Consider the following 22779-nt stretch of genomic DNA (forward strand, 5'->3'; position numbering starts at 1 on the left):
GTTCTCCAGCATATTTTTGGCCCCTTTGTCTAGTATGAGAAAATCATATTTATTTGGGTTTGTGTCCGTGTCCTCTATTCTGTACCATTGATCTACCTTTCTATTTTGGTACCAATACCATGCTGTTTTTGTTACTATTGCTTTGTAGTAGAGTTGAATATCAAAACAGCACTTCTTGAGCTTCTCTATGGAAAGGGTTTCTTCAGCATCTGCCTGTGACTGTTTCCTTTGTCATCCATAGGTGAAGCAGGAAATTTTCTCCCCCAAGGTCCTAGTTTCCACACAATTTCCACTTTCCCCACCAATGCCAACCATTTCCTGCAAACGGATACCTTCAAACTGTCCATTTCCCAATTCATCATAAACACCCAGACTCTGGAACTCAGTTTAGGCTGAAATCCTATAACAACTATTGCACATTCAGATTTCTTATCCACTAGGGGTCTGCCTTTTAAATCAAAAGGAAGTATCAGAGATTAAGGTGTGTAATATAAATTTATTCTGTGACATTTTCTTCATTAAAGATATTTAAAAATAGATTAAAATACATCAATATTTTCTGAAAAATAAATGCCCTGTAGAATTTAGATAATATCTGTAATATACATGATTTGACCCTGAATATCCCCTTTTTAAAAATTTTGAACATCATTTTTTAAAAAGTAGCATAAAAATGAAAAGGACTGCTGTATTCTTCACATGTCCTGAGTCTCATAAATTTTAATTCAACTGCCAGTTTTTTTCTCAACTATGTATGTTAATGGTATTTGCTCCTGCTTTTGGATTGGAAGAGTATCTATTTTCTGTTTCTTAACAGTGATATTTAGGTCCTCTTTTTCTGATTCTTCAAGAAAATGCTTCATGCTGAGTTTGAACAGTAATCGAGGGTCTGGTCCAGAAAGCGGCGGGCAATTACAGATCTCTCGAATTTTGAGAGCCTATAAAGAAAGAATACAGTGCAATTCCTGATATATTTCATGCAAAACAATCAAATATAACACATTCTGTATTTGAGAATAAAATTCATCTTAATTAAAACACATAAAAGATAACCATAGATAAATTCATGGTAAGAATCTACTTCCCATCCTGAGCTCAAATAATATTTTTTAAACAATGACAATTGTATCTATAACAAAAACTCTGTAAAGGAAAACGAGTCTTAAATCTACCTCTATAGTTTCAAATTCAAGCAGATCCTGAGAACAACCATTCAGATTAATAATAATCTGAAGATTCTTAAAGAGTTTTTTTTTTTTTTCAAGAAAAAGAAAACAATAGAAAATACATGTCTGAATAAACTGAAAAAAAGGACATAACTTGGACAGCAAGGGATGAAATTCATGCAAAAATGGAAAAGAAAACAAAATCAAAATCATGACAATTTTTAACTTTAGAAAAAATAAAATGCTGTTAGGGAAGGAAAAGTCATCACAGTACATCATGTGGCTCAGCTACATCTACTGATTAGAGTTGAAAATAAAAAATCTTAGCCAGACCTGGTGGCACATGCTTATAATCCCAGTTGCTCAGGAAGCTGAGATAGGGTACTTCCAAGTTCCAGGAAAACATATGGAACTTAACAAGACCCTGTCTCAAAATAAAAAAAGTAAAAAGGGTTGGGGATTTAGCTCAGTGGTAGAGTGCCAGTACCAAGTAAAAAACAAAAATAAAATACCAAATCATGATCGAACTAAAATTACAATTTTCATTAAATATTAATATAATTTGTGGAGAATGAGAGAGCTGAACACATGTGTGTGCATGCACACGTATGACAGTGGTAAAAGTTTAGGAGCTTATGTCAGGTCTTCTTTGGTGAAAGCAAATAAAAGGTCTAAAACTGAAAAGTTAGGAAGTCACAACATAAGCATGTTATTTAGATAATGTGGGAAAATTTAAAAATTATGCAACAAGCTTGGAAAGTAATTAACCTCAAAACTGAGGGCAGGATGGGAAACTGCTGCTTCAAGTAATTACCCTTAACTAGTTACTTATGTCTAAAGTGGGCACATAAATAACTTTTAAGACCTTAAAATGAAAATATTTGTATTTTAAAAAGTTTAATATTTAGGTGGTTTTAGAAGAAAGATATTTAAGTAAAGTTAGTTCAGGTTTTTTTTTTTTTATAGTACTTCTGACTTTTTGATAGTGATATGTATTAAGGGAAGTAAATAGGGCAGAAAAGGCAATAGTAAGCATTTCGGGGAGCAGTAAAAATTTTAGAAAGACTGGACAGACAAGATCTAACTAGTAAAACAATGACTTTGAGCTGGGAAGAGAAGACCTAAAGGACTTAAGAGATCATGTGGCAACCCTGGGGACAAGCATTCCACAAAGGAGCGAACAGCAAGGAATGCAAGGGAGATGGAAATGTGGAAAGGTTGGCGCACCAGGAGAGCACAGGGTCAGGGACAGGATAAGACTGTATGGGCTCTCACAGGTCACAGTACATCCTTTACACTATACTGTGAAGAGACCTGCCTCTAATGTTTGTAGGGTGCATTGCAAGACTGCAAATGGAGGCCTGGATACCATGTATCTAAGTATCTACATGCTAGAATTCAAGATTATAAACTATTACATAAAATATGTTCTATTCTCTTACTTCAACAAATATCCATTCAAAATTACCTGTATGTCCAGATACAAAACTCAAATTCTTGAATTTCAGAATGTATAAGGTTGAGGGAGTCTACTCTGGTACTTTTCATTAGACTGTTGTCTGCTCCCCTCTCCTCCCATCCTATCCTGGCAGCCCTGTAAGGGCCTATGTTCACATGTATCCACAGGAATAGGTTCACAAAGGTCCAGGAAGCAGACTCAAAAATGTTTGAGCAAGGTATCTGGAGTGTGATGAAGCCCGGGTTCTTAGAAGAGAAGTTCCCTTAAACCCCACAGGAGTGTGGGGTGGAGGCAAGCAGCATGCAGCCAGAGACAAGTCAGAAAGAAGTCCTCTTAGGTGGACAGGGCCATGGCAGGAACCAGGGCTAGGAGCATTTCTGATTGATGAGGCTATTCTTTTTTTTTTTTTTTTTTTTAATTTATTTGTTTTTTATTTTTACAGACTGCATTTTGATTCATTGTACACAAATGGGGTACAATTTTTCATTTCTATGGTTGTGCACGAGGTAGATTCATACCATTTGTGTAATCATACATGTACACCACCTTTCATATCCCCACCCGCTCTACCCTCTCACTTCCTTCTACATAATCTAAAGTTCCTCCATTTTTCTCTTTCCCCCTACCTGCATTATGTATCATCATGCAAAGTAAACTTAAGAGGTAAAAGCATCACTTAATGTAAACCTCATGGATGGCAGGCACTTAGTCTTATTTCCCTTTGGATCTCACAATATGATGAATTTAAGATATTACCTCTAAACATTAATTAAATGTTTGTCAAAGTAGACTGAATTTAAAAAACAAGAAAATGTTTCCCTGCTATACAACTGAAATAAAGGGAAAGCCAGATCCTCAGGGTAAGCTACTGTCCAAACGGGGATACTTTTAAGGGTGCAAGAGATGCCACTGATATTTACACCAGACTTCAGACACAAGCCAAAACTTTCTTGGTAGAACTGCAATATATAGGCACTCTTCACAAACATACTGATTTTCTTTTCCAAGTAAGAAGTTTATCTGTCATGGCTGCTATATCACATGTCTAAGCCCCATACTGGCATCAGTAAAGGGGGAAAGTATGGAGTCCAGCGGAGTAACAGCGGGCACAGCATTTAACATTTAGTAATGAAGCAGCACACAAAGAACAAGAGAAAAGGAAGCCTCTCAATCATCTTTTGATAAATACTCTTAAATTCTCTTATTCAGTCTTTTTATATATTACAAATAATTAGACCACCACACTGAGTAAGGTAGTAGGAACACATCAGTCAGAACAGTCATGGTCTCTGTCCTCTGTAATTTTTCTTTGTATTTTTCTACTGCTGGACATCTAAATTGTTCCCATGGTTTTATCTGGCTTTTATAAATTACCCTGCTTTAAAAATCTTTGTTAGAGGGGATCCAAGATGGCGGAATAGAGGAGGTCACATTCCTGGCTGCTCTCTGGCATGAAACCAAGAAAGCAAATAGGCAGCTTCTCCACAAGGTGAGTGAACAAAAAATGGTGGGGTTGGGGGTACTTTACTGGAACCTAAAACTGGACAGTAAAAGCAGATAAGGGACACAGGAGGTTGGATATAATAAAATAAGGAAAAAGTCCCCAGCGGCATAGTCACAGCCACAGCCAGGCCCAAAGCTCCAGCCAGAGAGGTCCCTCCATGAGCACAGAGACGGGTAATTAAAGGAACCTGCGTTTTGGGGAGGCCGGAGGTGTCTGGGTATGGAGGGCTTATAGAACAAGGGCATTGCCCAGCAAACCCGAAGGACACGCTGCGTGATACCAGAGTGTGGGGAAAGAGGCCACCATCTCTCCAGGCAGCACACAGAGGACAAAGGAAGGAACCATTCTGCAGCTGCAGCACAGGGGCCAGCAACTGAGGAAGCCGATTCCAGGCAAACCCAAGTGTGGCCCAAAATACAGGCCCAGTAAACACACACTGCATGACACAGAGCATGCTTAAGTGACCAGGAGAAAATCAAACATGCAGAGAGGATTACACAGAGGACAACTGGTCATGGAAACCCACCCGGCTCTACCCCTCCCCTCCAATCCAACTGCTTGCGGGACCAGCTGGGAGAGCTGCATCTGGCCAGGAACTCTGAAGGGTGGGGGCGGGAGCAACTGTCTGGAGACTGAACCCAAGACCAGGAAATGTGGGGTCTGCAGGTAACACAGGGGACCAAGAATTGACACACCCACCGCACGAGATGAACCCAGGGGACCTCTGGGATAAAGTCCTCCAACGTGGACCAGCAAGTACTGGGCACTGGAGGTGCCCAATTTAAAATCTCCAGACCAGGTGGCATTCAGCATAGAGCCTGGAGCCCACCTAAGTCTCAACCCTGCCTCCAGGAACTCTGCCTCGGGATCACCTCTCACTCCAGCCATCCAGAGGGTCAGGCAGCAACTCCAGAAGACCCCACCTCAAACTGCTGGGAGGAGAAGCTGAGAATATTCTGAACTCCATGGAAGGAATTCTTCAACTTTTCATCAAGGTTTTTAAAAAATTCTTTTCACTGTTTAATTGTGATCTTAATGGTACATGGACATTAGTACAGTTCCCTATTTTTTTTCTCATCTCTAGCATATTTGAAGTCAGTTATTTTACATGGTTTTTTGTGTGTGTGTGTGTGAAGTAGGATGTTTGATTAGTATACTTTAGTTTTGTTTTGTATTCTTTTTATTTTTAATTTTTTTATTTAAATTTTTGCTTTTTTTTTTCTCCTGTTTCCCTTGATTCTCTCTTTTCTTCTGCTAATAGGTAATCTCTACTGCTCTCTCTTTCACTCTTCCTTTAATCTTTTACTTCTGTCTTCTCTCCTTCTCCCTCATAATCATCACATCCTATAACACCTGTTTTCTCCCTGTCCACCATTTGAAAATGTAAACACTTTTGCAAACTTACTATTCTTATTATAGACATAACTGATCATATCGTTTCTGTTTATTGTGATAATTAACATTGTAGAAGTCATAGTAGGAACTGTTTGGTTTAATGCTGTACATTGTTTGCATTGGTTGTTGTTATTACTTGTCTTCCCCTTAATAGTGAGGTACTGGAAACCTTCAGGGACACTAAATCCACAGGGTAGAAATTCTACTACCTCAAATCCGTATCATTAGATGGGTAGACACACAAACAACATGAAAAAGCAAAGGAACAAATTGCCCCAAGTAAACCAAGATACTCTAATAACAATTCATCGATACCACAGTGGAAGAAGTGTCAGAAAAGGAATTTAGAATGTATGTACTTAAACTGATCTGCAAGGTAAAGAACAATGTAAGAGAGCAAATACAGGTAGCAAAAGATTGCTGAAAACAAACAAACAAACAAACAAACAGAAATCCTTGAAATGAAGGAAGTAATAAACCAAACTAAAAATTGAGTAGAAGGTATCACCAATAGAATAGACCACTTGGAAGGCAGAACCTCAGGCAATGAAGACAAAATACATAATCTTGAAAACAGAGTTGACCATGGAAAGATGTTAAGAAGCCATAAATAGAACTTCCAAGAATTATGAGATAACACGAAATGATGAAATTCAAGATTTATCGAGATAGATGAAGGAGCAGAGATACAAACCAAAGCAATACACAATCTTTTCAATGAAATAATATCAGAAAATTTCCCAGATCTAAAGAATGAAATGGAAAATCAACTATAAGAGATTTACAAGACCCCAAATGTGAAAAATTACAGCAGACTCAGATCAAGGTACATTATAATGAAAATACCTAGCATACAAAATAAGAATAAAATTTTAAAGGCTGAGAGAGAAAATAACAGATTACATATAAAGAGAAACCAATTCAGATCTCAGCTGATTTCTCAACCCAAACTCTCAAAGCTAGGAGATCCTAGAATAACAAATACCGAGCTCTCAAAGAAAATGGATGCCAACCAAGAATCCTATATCCAGCAAAATTAAGCTTCAGATTAGAAGATGAAATAAAAACCTTCCATGATGAAAAAAAATTAAAAGAATTCGCAACCAGAAAGACTGCACTTCAGAATATTCTCAACAAAATACTCCATGACAATGAAAGGAAAAAAAAGTGAAAACCAGTGAAGGGACTGCACTAAAGGAATAGTCAATCAAAGGAGAAACTAATTCAAATTAAAAGCTAGAAATAAACCAAAATGCCCAAGAACACAAATCATATCTCAATAATAACCTGGAATGTTAATGGAGTAAACTCATCAATCAAAAGACATAGACTGGCAGATTGGATTAAAAAACAAGACCCAATAATATGCTGTCTCCAAGAGACTCAGTTCTTAGGAAAAGACATCCACAGACTGAAGGTGAAAGGATGGGAAAGCACATCACTCACATAGATCGTGTTAGCAAACAGGGGTTTTTATCCTCTAAAATAGACCAAGTTAGGTAAGCTGCAGAATTGTAATTACACAATTGTAATATTACCTTAATGCATTTTTAACATCTGTAGGGTTGTTTTGATAGCTCCCTTTCATTGATTTTTTTCTTGCTTTTTTCTTGATTAGACTTGTTAGATTTTTATCAACTTTTAGCTATATTATTTCTTTTCTATTTCACATATTTTTGCTCCTACTCTTATTTTTTCCTTCCTAGTACCTAATTTGAAAATAATTTGATTGTTAATCTAGCTTCTTTCTGATACAAGTACTTTAAATTGTAAGTATTCATTTGAGTACTATTTTGTTCCAGGGATTCTGATATTTTAAGATTTTATTATCACTTAGTTCAAAGCACTTTTTATTTACTTTTCTTGTGCTTTCTTCTTTGATCTGTGAGATATTTATAAGTATGCTGTTTAATTTTGAAAGAGCTAAGATGTGGTTGTGGGGTTCTATATATCTTAAGGTGATTGATTTCTAATGTAATAAATCATGAAGAAACAGCATGCATGATTTCAAAATTTTTAAAATTTATCAAAGCTTATTTTATGACAGAATGTAGTCTATTCTTATTAATCTTCTAAATGTCATTCTTGTGTATAGTTCTCTATAAATAACAAGTAGGTCAAGGTGGATGATAATGTTGTTAAGCCTTCTATATCATTACTCCTTCCAGCAAAATAAGGTGGTTTAAACTAAGTATAATTGTGGATTTGTGCCCTATTATGGTTATAAAATGTTCCCTTTTATCTCTGAAAATATTTTTTCTTGAAATTTATTTTATATTAATAGTTCTACTTCAGATTTCTCATGAAAAAAAAATCTTTGTTAGCTGCGAGTGGTGATACTTGCATACAATCCCAGCAACTCAGAAGGATCACAAGTTCAAGCAAGGCTGGGTCCCTTACAAGACCTTGTCTCAAAAATAAAGAGCTAGAGATGTAGCTCATAGACTGCCCTATTTTTAATCCCTAGTACTCAAGACAAACAAATAGACAAAACTCTGTTAAAAAAATCTTACATTTTAACTTCCACTTGGGTTTACTGGAAGCATAACACTCAAAAACTATCTGATCAAACTATCTGATCAAAGAACAGATTATACTATCTGTAATAAAGGACCACACTCCTTTCTACCAGAAAAAATTAATTACTTTATAATGACATCAGCAATATAGTCATACTGAGTTTAGTCACAATAAGGATAAGATTTCACTTTTTTATCAAGATAATCAAATAATTTCAAACATCAGAATCCTCAGAAATCATCAGCTAAATTTTACAGTTGAGAAAACTGATCCCCAGAGAAGTTAAATGACTGGTAGGGAACAAAAAGTTGCCTTGGAAATCTCTGCAACAGCTTTATTTGCCAAAATTTGGAAGTAACCAAGATGGCCTTTAGGAGATGAATGAGTAAATAAACTATGGTACATCTAGACAATGAAATATTATTCAGCCCTAAAGAGAAACAAGCTATCATGTCATGAAAAGACATGGAAGAACTTCAAATGAATATTAATAATTTTTTTTAAAAAGCCAATATGAGAAGGTTATGTGACAGTCTGGAAAAGGCAAAACTAAAGAAACTACAAAATCAGTGGGAGGGATGAGTAGGCACTGAATATTTTTTTAAGGCAGTGAAACTATTCTGTATGATACTATAATGGCAGATGCATGCTATACATTTGCCAAAACATTTTATACCACCAAGAGTGAACCCTAATATGAATGATGAACTTTGGGTGATAACAATGGGTTGGTGTAGGTTCATCAGCTGTAACAAACATGTTACTCTGCTGCAGGATTTTGATTGTATGGGACTCTGTATCTCGGGTCAGGTATATCTCTTACCTTCCTCTCAATTGTGCTGAAAACCTAACACTGTTTTTTAAAGAATTCAGAGTTTAGAATCAGACCTGTTTTATATCTAATGCTTTCACCCAACATGTTTTTTTTTTTTTGTGCTAATGCTTGTTTGTACCACATGATATGCTTTTTGAGTAAACTTTTCTACTGAATAAATGTACTTTGAAATGTTTGATCTATTTCTTTAATTGCTAGAAAAACTATGTATCTTTCATAAAGTTTGGTATTTTTTACCTTCGCAGTGCCTTTATGCTCTGCTATGATTCTTTTTAATTTATTTATATTTTTACAGACTGCTTTTTGATTCATTGTACACAATGGGGTACAACTTTTCATTTTTATGGTTGTGCACAATGTAGATTCATACCATTCATGTAATCATACATGTACATAGGGTAATGATGTCGGTCTCATTCTATCATCTTTTATACCCCACCCCTCCTCCCTCTTATTTTCCTCTACATAATCTAAAGTTCCTCCATTCCTCTTTCACCCCCTACCCTCCTGCCCCCTTGTATATCATCATCCACTTATCAGGGAAAACATTCCGCCTTGGTTTTTCGGGATTGATTTATTTCACTTAGCTTGATATTCTCCAATTCCATTCATTTACCTGCAAATGCCATAATATTATTGTTCTTTATGGCTGAATAATATTCCATTGTGTATATATACCACAGTTTCTTTATCCATTCATCTGTTGAAGGTTTCCTATCACTTTCTTCATATATTAACTGTTTCCTCCTACTATCAAAGCAAAATTATGTTAAATACCACATGCATTTCTGTCAAAGCTTAATCTATTATATTGCATAGTAAAATTTTATCTGATATCTGGATAAAATATTTTTCCAAGTTTATGCTTTTCAGTCTGCTCTTACTTTATTATGTATTAGGGTGATAACATCTTTTTAAGCTTTATAAATTCAACTCCATCTTATTAAATATCCCTTTATGTATTCAAAAGTGAGTAATATTGTCCTAATATACTGCTGCCTTTCCATTCCTTTTTTATTTTGTTTTCTTGTTTAACTCATGTACTGCACATAATAGGCACATAATAAATACATGCTGAATTTTAAACAAACATATGTAGAAACCTAGTTATGGATAAGTCATTGTGATAAATGTCATAAGGAAAATATTCTAAAGAATTTATAGCCTAAGAGAAAGCAAAAAGGTACTCTATTGGCAATAATGTATGCTTCTGAGAATCCTGAGGAAGATCTGAAGTAAATATAGAATGAGCTAACCTAAAGAATCCAACCAGAAGTGCATGGACACTGTTCACTTTGTGCCTTGCATTGTGCCAGGTATCGTTCATATGTTATCTAAACTGATGTTACAATGTGAGTCAGAGGTTAAGACTTGGGCCTGGTGTAAAATACTTACAAGGAGTGCAGGCAGTGAAGGAGAGAAGCTGGCAGGACCTGATTCACACAAGTACACAAGTACATAAAGCAACACCTTGAAGATATTGCTACCCTGATTTTAAATATGAAGAAAACCAAAGGTTAGATATCCTTTCTCAAAGTTAATTGGCTAGGTCAGAAACAAAAGCCAAGATTCCTAACACCACTGCTATTTTTTTTAACAATACAACTTCCTATGAGCCTATTTTCCCCATCACCAACTATTAATTTTCCTACATGCTAATGTTCTATAAGGCTGTGGAAATGTTATTCAATTCTACTGCCAACTTTTCTATTTTTAGCCCACTATTATGTTGCTTATTTTTTCCTATTATTACACACCATGCACTCATATATTCACTAGGCATCTCAGAATCTGTCACAGGCACTAAGGAAACAATGAACAGGGGCCTTACATTCTAGGATAGAAGACAGACAATAAACAAGTAAACACCATTTTAGTTAAGCACATGAAGAGCATGAACAGTGTGTTGTGTAGAGAAATGAAGAATGACTGCATGGAAGAGAGGCTACTTGACACTTAGGGATCAGAGAAAACCTTCAGGAAGGTCACGCTTGTGTGAAGAACTGAAAGCAGGATGTTCCAGGAAGAGAAATCAGCAAGTAGAGGAGCTATAAGAGGAAACAAGATTGATGTAAACTGGATGGAAACAAGAAAAACCTGAGGGATGGGACAAGAACTGATAAAACAGGAGAGGAAGGCAGTGTCCAAATTCTGTGATTTGAAGACTGAGTAATGAATTTTTATTCTAAGTTACATAGGAAGCCTCTGGTAATTTTTAAGCAAGGAAATCACATTGAAGAGATCATTCTGGACATGTGTTGAAAACAGGGTATTAGGAGTTGAGGTGAAAAATGGAACAGGAAGACTGATGGGAGATGCCTATCGTAGCTGGGGAAAGGTGATGGTGACTTGTACCAGGGTGGTGGCAATGGTGAAAGAAAAGGACATATTCCTAATGCACTGTACATGAAGTCAAAACACATTCTCTTGGATAGGATGCAGACATGAAGAAAAGAGAAGTAACAAAGATGAACTCTACATTTCCTTCTGGGTGAAAACAGTTTTTCTTTTAAGATGACACCCATGAATCTGAGGACAATTTACTTGCTTGTGATAAATAATTATTGAAAAGTAGTATTCTACCATCTGATGATTAATGAGACCAGTCCAAAAATTCCTTAAAAGGTGTATTTATCCAAAAACTATTACCCTATGTAAATCTATGATTACACAAATGGTATGCCTCCACTTCATGTACAGAGAAACAAGATGTATCCCATCTGTTTAGGATAAAAATAAATTTTAAAAAAGGTGTATTTATCAAATTGTAGAAATAAAATCATTTATGTTAATGAAATGACATAGGGTGAATCAGATACTTGATAACAACCCTTTTTATATTTTGAGGCTGGAATTGGTAATTGGGTAATTATTCTTTCAACTAGTGAAAAAATTCTCCTAAGTAAATCCCCATCAGGGATAGATGCCCTTCTCTTTCTTCATTTGTTAAAACTCTATGGGTTTATAATAATTGTTATTTTTTTAATTTCATTTATTTGCACCTAACCTCTTTCCAAAATTAATTTGAAGAGGTTCATTCTATTTTACTGTAGTTTACAATTCTAGCTGCAATTACTCTGGCAATTCATACACATACACACATGCACACACTTTAATTAATGATTTTAACCTGAGCTATCAATTAACATCATCTAACTAAAAATATTCTCCCAAATAATTTGGCTTTACAGATGTTAATTTATGTCTTCGTCAGATACTATTTTCATTTTATTCTTTTTCTAATTGATCTAATGATTATTACCTTAACTAAATTTCCCAAAGAATCAACTTTTGTCCTATTCTTTATTCCTTCTTAATTTTATTAATTGTATTTCCCTTGCTAGAGGTACTTATTATGGTTCTATACTTCTTTTCTCTTATTCTCTAATTAACAGAGATTTAAATTGATAAAATTCTTTTTAAATATGGCTTTGGCAGCAGCCCATATGAACATAACAACATCATTATAAAATTTATTTTAGGTATTCTCATGTTGTTTGTAGATTTATCTCTCTAATGCACATCATTTAAATTTTTATGTGGTCACTTTCTATGTTTTGAAATTTTAAATCATGACATTTTATATCACAAACGTAATATTTTGTGAAAAATCTATGTGCATTTGAAAATGTACTCCTTTTTCTTAGCATTTTGTTTCTTATGTCAGTTACACCTTATTTTGCAGACTACACAACTGAATTTTTAAATTCCTTACTTGTTTTGTGGTTCTATCGATGTCTTACTATAAAATTAAGAATGATATAAACTAAAACTGAGCAGTTGATCTAGTTCTTGATCATTGGTAGATTCTGGAAAGAGCACTGATGCTACTGAGTACTTCATTGACATGTTGTTAGAGTTACATTTACGAAGTATCTTCCATCTTAAAAGAAAATAATATCAGTGTGGCTAGGTATCATACCAAAGTGTACTAGTTCTTTTGGTGTTTTGTTGGTTTTCTTTTCCCCTAGATGTGTACTTCTTCAAAGTCTGAAAAGTAAGGTCCAACATCATTCTTACTCTGGTGTATCTTTAAATTTCTGCCTTTTATCTAGGTAGCTGGTAAGAGTCTATCTTTTCAATGAAGACTGAATCCTTCATAAATTTAAATAACTGAGCTTTGCCATGTCAGCAGTTTTCAAGCATGATACTCTGGGAATCTTCTAAAAGACACATCTTTAGAAATGGTATCTAAATGACAAAAGAAAGTGATATAGATGCCACAAAAAATTGAAGACACAAGTAAAGAAATGACCGCATCTGTCCCTCTTACTGTTGCACGCAGCTTGGATTTCCTGGTGTCCTTCAATATTCTTTCATGTTTTAGACATTTTTTGGGTTTGAGTGTTTTAATTTGGTTGTGCTATGTTCCTCTACCTTCCACATCAATGAGTCTTTGTTCTGGGGCATCAATTCTGCTTTAAAGCCTCCACTAAAAGTTTTACAGCTCTGCTGTATTCACAAGTTTAGCAATTTTCCAAAAGGAACATATCTTACATTTGTATAGTCGTTTTTTCTTGCTCTGTCGCTCTGAAGCAGTCAAGTCAGGCTTATCATGCCAGCTTCAGGTGGCACTGCTTTTGTAGGAGTTCTTGCCACCTCCTCTGCCCTCTCCAGCAGTGAAATTTTAAAATTACACCTGAGACTTGGTTTTGATTTTTTGATATTTTTCCACTATCAAGACTTATTTATTAGGAGACAATGGGCATTTCTGAGGTTTTGTTTTCTGATGTTATTACCGGATTTAGCTTAGATGAGGTTCCTTGGGGTCCTACCAGTTAAGGATACTGAGATATTCAATAAATCTTTTAGAGAAAATTACCTTTATCATTTTTCTCTTTTCAGCTATTTTTTCCAACTCTTGTTCACTTGTTATCATTCTGATTTTTTAAATCTTTCTACCTCTTCGATCTACACTTGAATAGGAGAAAAATGTAGCTTCAACATTTGTTATTTCAGTAATGTTGATTTGGCTGATCTAACTTTCTTCTTCACTGTCTTGTATATATTCCTCCTGACATACACTGAGGTCAGCCTCTTCAGATAGAAAAGGAAGATGGTTTCTCAATTATTAAAGCTCAGGTTGAGAACCAGATAATTGTAGGGTATGAAATTATTACCCCACAGTCTCTTGTTGGCTGTACGGGGAAAAATTTCTTGTTGGCTGTAAAGGGAAAAACCTAATGTGCGATTGAAGAGTCAGGAAAAAAAACTGATAGACTCCGGGGTGTTTGAGGTAGCCAGTATTAAGAGATGCCCAATGCAAAGCAATGCACAGCATAATACACTGCCTAAAAAGTGCATTTGCCAATTTGGATTTCAAATTACAAGTGCATGGAGAAACAAGTTAGATGATACCACAAACAAGCAATCAGATAAATCTAGAATCTAGAATATGGGAGTAGATCTATTCAACAAGTCAATGATATATTGAAAAGTAAGATAAAAAGGGAGGGGTACTCTTCCAAAGTGAAGGAGACTGAAGGGTCATGAGGACAAAATGCAATATGTGCACCGCAATGAATCCCAATCTGAATAAATCAACTGTAAAACTCTATTTTGAGACAGAGAAATCTAAATATGGACAGAATATTTAATTTTAAGGAAAAACTGTAAATTTCCCTTAAGCAGATGTTATGTAACAACCTGGTCTCAGTATATGAGAATTGGCCCCAACATATCATCATACCAGAGAGAGGAGACAGATCTAGAACTGCACAGAGTACAATTTATTGGACCCTTACTGTCAGAAATGTGATCCTGGGTGGCAGCAAGACCTTCAATTTGAGTCAGAAAGAGGGGTCGTATACATTGGTTAGGACAAAAGTGACTTCATCCTAGCTAAAATGACTAATGGTTTTATCTATTTACAGTTTCCAGGTATACAGGAAAACCAAGTAAGATTACTCCAAAGTAATCATGGAGATGACAACTCAAGTTAGCTGCAGCCATGTTAAACTGAACTCATGTAGCAGGATAATGATATGCTTATAAAAAACAAAGATACTACTTCCTAAAATGCATATTGAAATATACAGTGAACAAGCTCAGGAAATGCCACCCCTAAGTATGGCACTTGGGTATGCTGATTACTTTGAACTGAGAACATTTGGAGAACAGAGGAGGAAAGCAAGGCTTTCTCTATTATCTGCCTAAAGACAGATGCTCCTAAAGGAACTCAACTGTTATGAATTTCTTCTTGGGTAATCTTATCAGAGAAGATTAACTCACATCACAGGAGAGGAGACTAGAGGTTGATGCTATGCCCAAATAATCATCTATTTTCAATTTTATTACCTGAGAGCTTTATATCTGTATAACAAGGCCATCTTTATTCACCATACATTTCCTCCCCTACTCTTCCATAACTTATATCCCACCCCACCCTAGAAGCCCCAATCCTGTTCTTTTCTGTAGTTCAGGATGCTATATAAGATAGCATCCTGAGTCAAATCTCCAAGGATCTGACTCTTAACTTTGAGTTTCATATTACTGTGGGACTCCTGTGCATAGGTATATAATTACATATGGTTTTTCTCCTGTTAAACTGCTTTACATTAATTTAATATCTAGGGCAACCAAAAAACCCTAGAAATATAGAAGGAAGACATTTTTGTTCCCCTGCAATGGAATTCAGGACATGTCATCCCAAAATATGACTAATAGTCTAGAAAATGCCACCCCAAATGTCTCTTTAGCACAATAATTATTTTGAACTTACTTAAGAAACAGCACACACAGGAGAAGCTCTGAAAATGGCAGAAGTTACCCTTTTGTTAGGGAAATTTACATCTATAAAGAAAACCTCTTTCTCTGTACCAGGAAGAGAAGGATTACTCTGTAAATCACTAGAGACTCCGAACAATGGAAAGGAACTGACTTAAACCTGCACAATATACCCTACCCTTGTTCACCATGCTTTTCTGACCACCTCCCCAGAACAAGTCCTTCCCTATGCTCTCAGTGTTTCAGTTGAAGATGTTATTTAAGCCTGAATTCAAAATCTTCATCTTCTTTCCCTGGTGTCATTTATGTATACATGAAGTATACCTGTTAATAAAGTTATGTCTGTTTCTCTCTTGCTACTCTACTATTTGTTATAGCAGGACTGTCCTAAGGAAGAACTATGAAGAGTAAAGAGTTATTTTTCCCTCCCAGATAATTAGGGATAAAATGCCCTGATGTCTGGGATTCACATTAAAATATATCTTGGGGAGGGGTAGAAAACGATAGATGAAGCAAATGCATAAAAGGGTTGATATTGTAAGATGAGTGAAATATGAGTTTCATTAATTATTCAAATCATTCTCTATTTTTACAAGTATTTTTAAAATTTAAAAATTTAAAACTAATATATTTTAAAATACTTATTCCTCTCTGTCCTCCTTTTTCTTTTGTCAATTTTGCATTTCTGCAACTTTACCCTTCATTTTACATCTGCACTTTTAGTTTTAAATGGCTAATGAAAGTTTTAAATGTTCTTCCTGGAAAAAGAAACCAATCCCTTAACTACCACCTCTATTTCCAACTCCATCCCTTAATTTCTGAAAGCAAGTATATACTTTTCAAAATACCTATGAAGTTTAACTTCAATCTAAAGACTAACTTCACAACAGATAAAAAATTAATGAGAATAGTGGGTTACTACTTTTAAGAGACAGAACAAAAATATGGTAAGGATGACACCTACATGGCTTCACAATAATATAACAAGACATGCTTATATATTAGTCTGACAGGATGATATCTGATCAGGTATCTTTTTTCTTAAAAGGAGAAAGAATGACAATAGAAAATAAAAACAAAGAATTATACAAGACCTTGAAACAGGCAAAAAAGTATCATTGGGTGCCCTATTAAGTGCACCCTTCTAAGTTATCTGTACCTGTCATAGTCTTTGAGTTATTTCACAATTCTGTAAGTCATAGAAAATTAATAATAATGAAAATGATACTTGTCTATGGAAATGGGAAATGGAAATGAACTATGTCTCATAGGATGAATCTGATTACTGCTCTATAAATGGAGTTTTGCATCTATTTATATTCCTCACTGCCTATATAACTATTAATGAAATAAAAATCAATATGGCTGCAGAATGTAAAACATAATAAAAAACAAAAGAAAAAGCAAACATTACTTCCTGAGTCTTAGAGATCTACTGACAGGAGCAAGATCACCACACAGATCATGTCAGGAACTGAGTCTGCCAAAAGGAACCATTTTCTAGCATCTAACAATATTAATGTTCAAGAAATACCAGAGTAATCCAGTTTTTCCTTGATCTGGACATTCTGATAAACCTACAAAATTTATGACCATTCTCCTTTGTATCAGTTCCTAACTGCCAGACTTGATAAAAGCTAAAGTCCAGTTTCTTGCAGAGGAATGCTGGTATGGTCTAACTGAGCCTGTGTTCCGAATTTGCCAATCTATTCTACACCTGAATAAAACTGTCTTTGCTTTTTCCCTTAACCTCATTTATGATTACTTGGCTCATACTATGGTTCTTGAATTCTCCTTTGCACTAGCTATAACAATTAGTTTCCGAAGTTAATTAATGAAAGTTAAGTAAAATTTCTGACATGTATTCATTTTATATTTGTAAGAGTCAAGATTTCATCTTTTGAAAAATTTATACTTCAACTCTTTTCATAATCTGCAATGGACATTGGAGTCTGATTAGCTTTTGATGTGGTTTAAAGTAAATGTGAATACGAAAATTTACAGTAAAATTTAAAAGTAAAAAATTAGGCCATTTAATATATCAATTGTCCTCTGGAATAAAAAAAAAAAATCAGTCAAGGTTTTAAAACAAAAACGTTTTATAGTCAACCACACTTAACACAGGAGAATGATAAAATCCTGTCATTTGTAACAACATGGATAAATCTCAAGGGCATTATGATAAGTGAAATAAGCCAGGTACAGAAAGAAAGATACTATCTGATCTCACTTATACGTGAAACCTAAAAATGTCAAACTCATAGAATTTCAAAGAATGGCAGCTCTTAGGAGTTATGGTGGAAGAGGTGGGCATGGAGAGATGCTGGTTAAAGGACATTAAGTTTCAGTTAGGTAGAAGGAATAAGTTTAGAGAGCTATTGTACATCATTGTGACCACATTTACTATATATTTGAAAACTGTTAAGAGTATAGATTTTAAAAGATGCCACCCACCAAAAAAAAAATAAGCACAGAGAGATGGATACATTAATTACCTTGATCTACTCATTCCACAATGTGTGCAAATATCAAAATATGTCATACCTCATAAATATATATAATTTTAAAAGGTTAAAATAAATAATAAACACATTTATTTTAAGAAAGGCACTTACTATATTTATTCCCAGTAATAACTAAAGAATTCATGGAACAACTGCTGATACACATCAGAATTATTCTACTTTATATCAAGTAAAACAATCACTAATTCATAAAATATAAATAATAATAATTGAGTTTAACAGGAAAAAAGGAGCGAAAATAATGCCAGAGAGACTTCGTGACTGGATTAAAAGCTTCCTTTGAAAGCAGAAAGCAAGACAACTCAAGGAGAGAAAAAAAAATCACCTCCAGTTTTTAACATGTTTTTCTAAAAATATCATTACTTGTCCCTCCCTTACCCACAAGCAATTTTTCCTAATAGCCCATTCATTTCAACCTCTAGCAGATACACATCACATACAATATAATGTTTTTTTTAAGGTTTTAGACAATGTTACTGTCAGGCTTCCTGGCTTCATATGATTCAGAGGCCAATTCAATTACAGTAGCTGCTATATGATATTTGCTTTTTCCTCCACACTCTCCATGTCAGACAAAATGAAATTCTGTAAGGTGAGCAGTGTATGTTTGTGTTGGCCAACAATGACATTTCACTTTAATGTTAAACACTCTTATATTTTCTGCTCATGAGATGTACAATACTAATGATTTATTCATTTACTTTGTCCAATTATAAATGCATAAGAAAGATTTACGCATGAGTTCAAGCCCCCCGCTTCCTGAAAGTTTAAAGGATTCAAAATAAAATGAGATTAAAATGAATGCATTTATCACCTGCTGCTGAGAGATTTTGATACCTAAAACTGAATGTAGTAAATCTGAATATCAAGATTTTTAAAATAGTTTACAAATAAACTGGCACTGAAAGCTCTAAAAATGTTTTAAAATAAATCCTATTCAAATTATGATTATAATGACACTAATTATAATAAACTTATTAATCCCAAATAATCCTCAAATGATTTTCATATACATTTATCATCCTCCATCCCCTGTACTTCTCAAAGAAGGGATGGGAGAAAAGCAGGGAAGGGGAGAATATAAGAAGTAGAGAATATAAGAAATAACAAGTAAAAAATTTAAAAAGTAAAGAATGAAAAACATTAATCTAAATACTTTTGTTTTTAAAATAAATCTTTTATGTAAATTTAACTTATTCATGTCCACTCGTATTTTGAAATATGAGGTATCTCTTTCAAGGACAAATTATGATGTACATGAATTTAAAGTCTGAACAGTATAACTATAATTTTAAAACTGTCATACTATTAAACATCAACAGGTTGACAGAACATCTGTTCTTCAATTTTTCACCAAAGTTGTTATGGTAACCAAAATATGTGGGATATGTTTCCTAAATTTAACTGATTATTTCAAGTAAATAAAATTATAGCTTCTCAGCTTATTAACTGCAAATAATATTATTACTATAAACCTATATTTATCCTTTTAAAATGGTAGTGGATCACAGGATTATATTTAAATACACATTTATACATCTTTTATCACAGAATTCACAAAAATAGCAAGGATTTTTTTCTTATTTGGAGACATTATCTTGATTTATGAACAAAATAGGAAAGGAACTATTCTATTTTCTGAACAATACGCTATATGATCTAAAGTACTCCAAAATTATATGAAAATTGTACTGCTCTGTGGAAGTTGTAGAACACATCCTTACAAGCACCTGCTAGACCCTGTCACTCCTCCAATTCTCTGCTCAAAACTGGTTCTGCTCACACACTGCCTGTCTGCTAAAGAATGAACTGCTTCCCCCGAAGACTCATATCCCCAATGTGAACATACTTGATGATGCGGCCTACAAGGAGGTAGGTTAAGGTTAAATGAGATCATAGGGTGAATTGATCCAATGGAACTAGTGTTCTTCTCAAAAAGAGACACCAGAGAAACCCCACCTCCTCTATTTATTGTCTGTTTCCCCTTACTGTAGAATAAGCTTTACGAAGGTGTAGATTTCTGTAGTTTATGTGACCTAAAACACCTACAACATGGTGCATAAGTGATCAATAAATATTTGTTGACTGTATTAAACAAATTTACATCTTAAATACATAAATACATACTATGGTAACAAATAATACATTTTTGTGGGGATATTCAAAGAATCCAAAAAGAAAAATTTTAAACCATCAGTAATTTAAATGAATAAAGTAAAAATTACCAAAAATTACTACAGAATCTTGTTTTCTTGGTTCTCGTCCTATGAATCTGACCCACAACAGGTTCTGTCTTCCTCTCACCAATTAAATGCAGAAAATACCTACTCTTGGTGCTACTCTGTTCTAGATCTTGTTCTTTACTCAGTTCCATGGTGGACTCATCCACTCTCACTGCTTCATCTATCACCTCTTTTGAGTGACACACTGCCTCTGGTCTCGACTTGTCTCTGTCCCAACTACTTTTGAGACATATATCACTTAAGCCATAACATCAGTAACATCCAAGGACAGGAGGCTAAGGTACAATATAATATTGTACTCATTTAAGTAGGAAAAATCCTAAATGAAATATAATTTTAAAATATGGTCTTTAGTGGTGTACAGACTCACATAATTCTACCCAGTGCCTGAAGAATTGCTTTTTTTCATTATAAAAATTAGACCTATGATAGTAGAGAATTATAATCTTTGAGCTATGACTGTGTATTCTAATTAACAATATACCCATACACTAACTATCAGTTTCTTTTCAACTCTGAATTATTCCCAATATTGTAGTAGAATTTTATTGCTTTCAAATTGAATTTAATCACTTGGGGGGGAAATATAAGATATTTATCTGAGGTTTTCAAATTAAGTTTCTGAACTGGGATAGTTTATTTTTAGAAGAAAAATACCTCCCATGTTTTTCTTCATCACTGGCTTCCAAATATTAGTTTCTACAACCATTTTTCTCCATATGCACAAATCAACTCATTATTTAAAGACACTTTTCTAAAGTACCTTTTTTTAACCTCTCTGAAGAGCCTCAGTAATTTGATGAAATGACAACTCAGAATTTAGAAAAGACTTCAAATCAAAGTTGGCTAGTAAAATTCATTGTCTAGTTTAAATAAACCACACATTTTTTAGAATTGTATTAGGTTAAAATAAAAAGAAGGAAATTTCCAAGAGAAATTGTATGTTTATTATGACTTTTGAGACAAGCCTCCTAAGGTACCACAAGATCCCTAGGTCTTGGGTCTAAGGAGGCTCTTACAGCCAGTGACCCTCAGCGTAGACTTAGTAACTTATAAGACTAGTTCTGCATTGCCCTTTTAAGATAAATGATTACTGTACATTATACCTCGTGCATTTTACTAGTATTTCTCAAATACCTTTCCTTCAAATTAAGCATATAAATGTAATTTGGTTAGGCTAAATAACCAAATAGAATAAATAATCATGTCCCTAAAAATTCATATGTTGAAATCCCAACCCCCAATGTGATGGTTTTAGGGGTTGAAACCTTTGAGAAGTGAATAGGTCATGAGAATGAATCCCTCTTGAATGGGATTAGTATCCTTATAAAATACTCCAGAAAATTCCCTTGCTTCTTCCACCATGTAAGGTTAGAAATAGAAGACAGCCATGTATGAACTGGGAAGCAGACCCTCACTAGAACCCAAATCTGATCTAAGACTTCCCAGTCTCCAGAACTGTGATAAATAAATTTGTTTTAAATAAGCCACCCAGACTATGGTATTTTGTTACAGTAGCCCAAATTAACTAATGAGATAAGTGTTAAGAATCCATGCCTCAGGACTGGAGGCCTAGCATGCATGGGTTCGATTCTTAGCACTACATCAACAAGTAAAAAGATATTAAAAAAAAAAAAATCAATGCCTAGCTATTCCTTTTGTGTCATGAAAGACACAAAGTATGTACAAATGATCAACAAATCCTCTCATCGCTCTTTTCAAAATATATTCAGATCTCATGAAAACAGAAGAAAGACCAATGAAGTAGAGAAAAGGGATTGAAAGGGAGGGAAGAAAAGAGGGCACAGAGAAGAACTGAGGAATGAAACCCACCAAATTATGCTATATTCATGTACATATATGCCACAATGAATTATATATATATTTATATATAAACAATAATAGAAAGGAGGCCATGAGTAGAGTAAGCAAATGGGAGGAGGAGGAGTGGGCAAGGAAAGGTAATGGGGAATGAAACTGATCAAATTAATTACTACATACATGTACAAATATGGCAGAATGAATCCCACTATTATGTAAAATTACCATGCACCAATTTAAAAACCGTATGTGTGTGTGTGTATCTCCAGAATTTGACTCACTTTCGCCCCCTCATCAGCTACCATATACCTGATCCAAACTACAATTATCTCTTACCAGGATTATTTCAAGAGCCTCCTCAACAGCCCTGATTCCATTCTGCCCCCAATAGTTCACTCTCCATATAGTAACCCCAGTGATCACTACAGAATGTGAGTCTGATCAAGTCTTTCTCTGCTAAAAATTTACTAGCCTGAAGTAAAAGTCTAAGTCCTTACAATGACTCAGAAGATCCTTCATGATCTTTGTGATCCCTCTGCACCTCATCTTCAATTGTTCTACCCCTCCCCTTACTTCATTTAGCTC

General features: G+C 34.6%; 1 protein-coding gene across 8 annotated transcripts in view; it reads right to left on the bottom strand.

The window, feature by feature from the left end:
* OMA1 (OMA1 zinc metallopeptidase) overlaps window positions 1-22779 on the bottom strand; it is a 128875-nt gene that overhangs the window by 63094 nt on the left and 43002 nt on the right. For 3 of the 8 annotated variants that reach the window (XM_079101981.1, XM_079101982.1, XM_079101980.1), the window contains one exon: window positions 639-938. The exons of the other annotated variants lie outside the window; for them this stretch is intronic. In XM_079101981.1, coding sequence (XP_078958107.1) covers window positions 726-938 — 213 coding nt within the window. In that variant the 3' untranslated portion in view covers window positions 639-725. Of the gene's footprint in view, window positions 1-638; window positions 939-22779 lie in introns of those variants that run through there. 8 annotated transcript variants of the gene reach the window in all.

The sequence above is a fragment of the Sciurus vulgaris genome, assembly GCF_902686455.1.
Source record: "Sciurus vulgaris genome assembly, chromosome: 1".
Lineage (NCBI taxonomy): Eukaryota > Metazoa > Chordata > Mammalia > Rodentia > Sciuridae > Sciurus > Sciurus vulgaris.